This window comes from Hipposideros armiger, unplaced genomic scaffold (genome assembly GCF_001890085.2).
Source record: "Hipposideros armiger isolate ML-2016 unplaced genomic scaffold, ASM189008v1 scaffold_96, whole genome shotgun sequence".
Lineage (NCBI taxonomy): Eukaryota > Metazoa > Chordata > Mammalia > Chiroptera > Hipposideridae > Hipposideros > Hipposideros armiger.
In genome coordinates, this window is record NW_017731446.1 from 2845757 (window position 1) to 2852082 (window position 6326).

General features: G+C 41.6%; 1 protein-coding gene across 1 annotated transcript in view; it reads right to left on the reverse strand.

Annotated features, from left to right (window-relative positions):
• Nucleotides 1-6326, reverse strand: part of LOC109384536 (uncharacterized) — a 45395-nt gene that overhangs the window by 27785 nt on the left and 11284 nt on the right. The window contains exons 2-3 of the mRNA XM_019645962.1: nucleotides 5295-5435; nucleotides 4741-4886 (exon numbers count right to left, since the gene is read on the reverse strand). Coding sequence (XP_019501507.1) covers nucleotides 4741-4886; nucleotides 5295-5435 — 287 coding nt within the window. The remainder of the gene's footprint in view (nucleotides 1-4740; nucleotides 4887-5294; nucleotides 5436-6326) is intronic.

Here is a 6326-nt window from a genome sequence, read left to right on the forward strand (position 1 = left end):
AAAAAAAAAAAAAAAAAAAAAAAAAAAAAAAAAAAAAATCCCAAACAACCCAAAACATGAGCAAATTCTTCTTTAGTCATCAAAAATTTTACATTATTCCTTTTTCTTCAGGTGCTTTCATTTGTATTTCCATTCTACTTTGCAGAATTTTATATTTGAAAGTCTTTATAGCTCATCCTGTAATACTTCTCTGTAATAAAATGCTACATTTACCAATATTTAAATTTAAAAAATTACTTGGGATTATAAGGCTCTAAAGTATTAAAAATATCTTCTGCAGTTATTAATCAATTTTTAGAAATATATGGTTGATTCATACATGTATTTATACATTTTGATAAAGTCTAATTAAATACAAAAATAAAAATTCATTGAATGACTCAGTGAGATGGATGGTGCTGTTTTATTTATTTGTTTTTATAATTCATTCATGTATTCTTTAAAGAATATTACTGCTAAAATGAGGCAGAATTCAACATCAATACTATTTCTATTTTTCATTGTGATAGTTATAAATGCCGAGAAATCTTGTTCATACAGATGGAAATGGACTAGGATTGCCAACTGTAACCTCCTTTGCCCCCCCAATACAGGACACCCCATTCCATTTAAATGTCAGATAAACAAAAAATAATTATTTTAGTATTATATCTCAAACATTGCATGGGAAATACTTATAATAAATTATTTTTCATCTACAATTCAAATTTAACTATTATTCAATTCTGTGAACTCCTGAGTTTTAGGCTAAAAATCACACAGTGGTTGGTTGATCAAAAAAAAAAGATTGTTAATGACCTGTCAGTTGATAACTTGATTATGTCTTCCTTCAATTATGAGAAAAGCGAAAATCAGAAGTCACCTGATGTGTAAAAAATGGTTTGTCACTGAGTTATGAGTCATTCACTTTCTTAACACATTAATATTTTGAATTGACTTTGTTTTTTGCACCCTAAGGAAGACACTCTACTCAGACACTGGATAGGAGAGGATGTGCCTTTCTTTGACAAAGTAAAATGATGATTGTGACCAACGGTAGTAACCACAGGTATTGGGTCCTTAAGGAAGTTGAGAATCTGGATGTTTCCTTAAAATCATCCATACCCTCTCAAACACACCCACTAGACGTGTTCTTATACGCTGTGTCTTAATGTATTTGGGCTGCTATAACAAAATGTCATAGACTGAGCAAGTGGCTTAGAAATAACAGTTATTCCTCGCAGTTCCGAAGGCTGGAAGTCTAAGATCCAGGCACCAGCAGATTCAGTGTCTGATGAGAGCCCGCTTCCTGATTCATAGATGGCAGTCTTCTCCCTATGACCTCACATGGCAGAAGGTGTGAGGGAGTTTTTTGGGGTCTCTTGCTTAAGGGCACTAATCCCACTTAGTAGGGATCTGCACTCATAACCTCATCAACTCCTAGCACCACCACCTTGGGGATTAGGACTTCAACATGAATTTTTTTTTGGGGGGTGGGGGGTGAGGAGCAGTACAATAGCCTATAGCACATTTGTTTTGAGACAAGGGTTGTAAGGGACAGGGAGCAGGGCAGCTCCCGGGGTCTGACAGGACTAGCTAAAGCACAGGTTGTTAGGTGTCATAGTTAGCCCTAGAGGAAGAGAAGAACCTAGAATTGTACTTGTTGTGGGTTTTGTTGTTGTTGCTGAGATCCTGAGTAAAGAGAGGAACTTAAAAGAGGTTCTGTATGCTGACCACTGACCGCAGGGCATGGCCCAGCTGGAACAGTTTGCACCCTGTCTAAGGTTGCTGCGAAGAATGACAGGGCAGGCATTCTCTGTGGTCAGCTCTGACCCTGGTTTTTTGGCTTCCAGGGAAAACAAATCCAGAACCCTTAAAATGAAGCCTTAAAGCCCCTTTCAGCAGAAACCACTTAGAATAACTGGAATAGGAGATCTTTACATTTCTCCCCCAAATCCTTGTCGCTTCTTTACCTTTCTAATCCCACACCTCTCACACCTGTCCTTGCCTGCCACACAACAATCCCTTGAGGCAGTGCTTTTATATTTCCAATGATTTCTTTAAAAATCACAGATTCACTTAGTTATTTAGATCCTAGAGTTATAATACAGGACCTCATAAATAGGACTGTGATTTTTTTACAGGAATGCTGGTAAAAATAGCAAAAGGAAAGTAATATTTAATAGTAAACTTTTTTTCCAGCTTTCTTTTATATATTTATTGGATTGACTGAATTATCAAATTCAACAAATAACCTATATAATTCTGATGCCTGAAAGTTCCTAAATGGGGGATAACCGTACCATTTACAAATCTGTTAGTTACAAGCTCTTTGCACTCATTTCCACAAAGTAGCCTTGACTTCAGCTATTTTTAGTTATAGGGCAAGTCAGTGAATAATGTGTTTTTAAATTGAGATATAATTAACATAGAACATTGTATTAGTTTCAGGTGTATGGTGTAATGATTCGCTATATGTATATACTACGAAATAATCACCACAATAAGTCTAGTTAATATCCATAACTGCACATAGTGAACAATTTTTTTCCTTGGGATGGAAACTTTTAAGATCTACTCTTTTAGTAACTTTCAAATATGCAATACAGTATTGTTAACTATAGTCACCATGCAGTATGTTAGATTTTAGCTCTTTATCTTAATTTTTTTCCAGCAAGTAGAGTGATTGTGTTCACCAGCAGGCTTCAAGATTTTACTCTCCTAGGAAAAGATTGCTGTTGCTATAGTAATAATGATGATGGTGATGATAATTAACATCCTCAAGTACTTATTATGTGTAAGGCATTGGACTGTTTTACATTATATCACTTAATCCTCACTAAATGCTATGGGTTTGTTATCATTATGTTTATTTTGCAGCTGCACAGGCTGAAGTTAGATCAATTGGACAATTTGCCCAAAGTCATGCACAGCTGAAGTAGGATTTGAACCCAGGTCTGATTCTAAGTCTGTGCTATTAACCACCTGCTATGGTTTACTATCAACAATGATTAAAAGTAGTCAGCTTTAAAATGTATCATGAATATGTGTGCTTGGGCTCCATTAAAACAAATGATAAGCCTTTTATTATTTTTTAATAAATTAATTAATTTTTTAAATATTTAACTGGGGAATTGGGGGAGGGGAAGAGCGTTGGGGAATTAGAGAAGGGGAACAGACAAGTTGCTGTCCTTTTGTTCTTCAGTCTAGTTGTGGAGGACGTCACTTCATTGGCCCATGTTAGTATTATCATTGCGCTCTTCCTGTGTGAGGCAGATTGGTCACCGGCCCCTGAACAGACGCTCACGGCGGCTCTTGGCAGCTCATGCCGGCTGCCAGCCGCTCATGGTAGCTACAGGAGCCTACTGCAGCCCCACTGCAGCCTACGCTGTCGCTGGCAACTCACGGGCAGCCCAGCTCCAGGTCAAGCTGTTGTTTAGCATCTTAGCTGTAGAGGGCGCAGTGTCACTGGCCCTAATGTGGGATCCGAACCGGGCCCTGTTGCTCAGAGCTGGCGTCCCAAACCAATTCTTAACCAACGCACCACTCGGTCAGCCCGATAAGCCTTTTATAAGAGGAGTAAGCAGCTGTTTGTTCTCGCCTGTCTTGCATCTGTCTTCTTCATCTGTCTACTTCTTTGGGGGGACTGCTACTTCCTTATTGCAGTTCCTGTGATTCTAGTAGGACTGTCCAGCACAGTGCTCCACCACCCCAATGGGTGTGTGATCAGTCCTGACCAATCACAGTTTACCATGATCTGGGCTATAGGGATTGGTCCAATAGGTAGGTATGTGACTCAAGGAAGGCCAATCAGAGTCTTCCTATGGGATTTGCCCCACAGTCACTAGAAGAAAGAGGCTCACACTTTCTGGTTGATTACAAGTCATGATGATATAGCCCTGGGACTAAACAACATCAACTGTTGTTTCCTGTTTGTAGGAAGCCTGTCTGCACTGGGAGAGAAGGCCAACCCTTGGGAGGGAAGTAAAGTCCAGAGCAGCAAACTCAGGTTCCCCTGATGACTTGCTTTGAGTCCCTGAAATCAGCCATTTCAAAAGACAGTGCCACCTATGGACATCCCAGTTATGTGAGCCTATTTATCTTTAGTTTTGTTTGGGTTGCTTTCACTTTTACTGAAAGAATTCTGATTAACATGCTGTACTAGTTTCCTATTGCTGCCTTAACAAATGACCACAAACTTAGTGGTTTAAAATAGTACAAGTTTATTGCCTTACAGTTTGGGAGGTCTGAAGTCTGAAATGGGTCTTAGAGGCAAAAGTCAAGGCATAGGTGAAGCTGCGTTTCTTCTGGAGGCTCTGGGGAAGGATTCATTTCCTGCCCTTTCCAGCAGCAAAAGGGCAACTACTGCATTCCTGGCTCATGGCCCCTTCCTCACATCACTCCAGTCTCTAGTTCCATCGCCACATCTCCTTCTCCCTGACTCTGGCCCTCCTGCCTCCCTCTTATAAAGATTCTCATTACACTGGACTCACCCAGATAATCCAGGATAATCCCCCCCCCTTGCAAGATCCTTAATTTAATCATACCTGCAAAGTCCCTTTTGCCATGGAGGTAACCTAGTCACAGGTTCTGAAGATTAGGACAAAGACATCTTTGGGGGTCCATTATTCTGCTCCCATACATACTCAGGTAGGAGAATCTCCATTGACCACTGGGGAAAATCATTTTCAATAGCAAAGCAGAGTTTCCTTCTTTTAGGTGGCCCCAGCAGAGTTCAAGGGCAAGTTCCCCAGAGCTTACCTTGGGGTGGCTGAGGAGGATTCCTGGAGTCTGGTGAGGTTGTGGCTGGCTGCTGTTTCCCCTGCATCTCTGTGTACTCTGCTGTAGGTCTGAGGAGAGCCAGAGCTCCAGAACATTGCAAGTAATTGCCATCAAGGTGCAGCTCACTGGGGGAGGGGTCAAATACACTGTTCATTTCGCGTTAATTCCACTTTCTCAAATTGATGAGGTCTTTACCTCATAAATTTAAATAATTATAGTAGATCTACTTATAAAATAATAAATCAATAATCATGATACGTAATAGACCATGTCATAAAAAGTAGACCTAGTGACCATGTTAGCTGGCCAGAGACATGCATTTAGCATGACATCCTTGATTCTCAAATGTAACTAAAGGACTTTTATACTTATGAAAAATAAGACAAAAATAACTAGAAGAGAGAGAAAGAGGATTAGAAACAATGAAAAATCAGGGGAACTCATGGGCCAGCAGGCTCTGTAAATAGCTGGTTATGTAACCCGAGGCAGAACAGTGCCAAGATGCGGGTGGGGGAGCAGGGGTTGCTTCTCACCAGATGGCACTCTGGCATATGACCGAGCCCAGCCACGGCCCACTCTGTGGCCCCAGACCACAGTAGCGCAGACTGAGGTCTTGAAGTTTCTGGTAGTTCTCCAGGCCTGAGAAAATATGCTCCAGCTCTTGGTTTTCAAATCTAAAAAGAAATGACAAAAGCAAATTTGTGACTTTTAAAATCTATGTCACCCGCTGGGTTGTTAATTTTCAGGCACTCCCAGGGGAGTTAAGAGGCACTTTTGCTGATCCTCACTTTGGGCTTCCAGGGCCAGGACGGTGGACCCGGAGTCTGCCTCCTGGGCAAAGGGAGCAGAGGATGGTGTGAAGTACCCACTTAAGGGAGCAGACGGAGAGCAAGCTCTGAATCCAAAGACAGAAGAGATGGCCCAGCTGGCAGGGACAAAGGAGTCTGGGAAGACCCCAGGGATACCGGGACTCTGTCAAGAGCAGACCTTTTAAAGTATGTCGAGAGCAGGTTCATGAAAGTTCAACCTTTGGGCCCTCCGTTCATGCACAGTCCTTGGGGTTTGCAAAGTGAAGTCACATGCATCGTCTCATTCATGCCAGCAACAGCCTCGGGGGTAGGTATTAGGTCAGGAGACTGAGGATCAGTGAGGTGAAGGGATATCATCAGAGAATTCGGAATGTCAAGGCTTGAACTTTAAAATGAGGTGAGCCGTATTAACAGAAATAACTTTTAAATTTTGTTAATTCATTCAACAAGTAATTATTGAGGGCCAGCTACCATGCTGGGATTCAGCTGCGCACAAGAAGGAAGGGCATCCTGCCTGGTGGCCTCCTCAGCCCATCAGGAAAGACAGTCAGGAGACAACTCCAGTCCCCAGAGGTCATTAACCTGCAATTTTACCAGCATGGAAGTCTCGATAGTGATTCCCAACACTGACAACTGCAGGTGTCTTAGCAGCAGCAGGGTTTCAACTGACAATTAAAATAAGGTGTTTCCTGCAGATGGGAATTCCTTCTTTCTTCCACCAGTGCAGGTGTCTGGGTCCAGCGCAGGAGCTGGGGT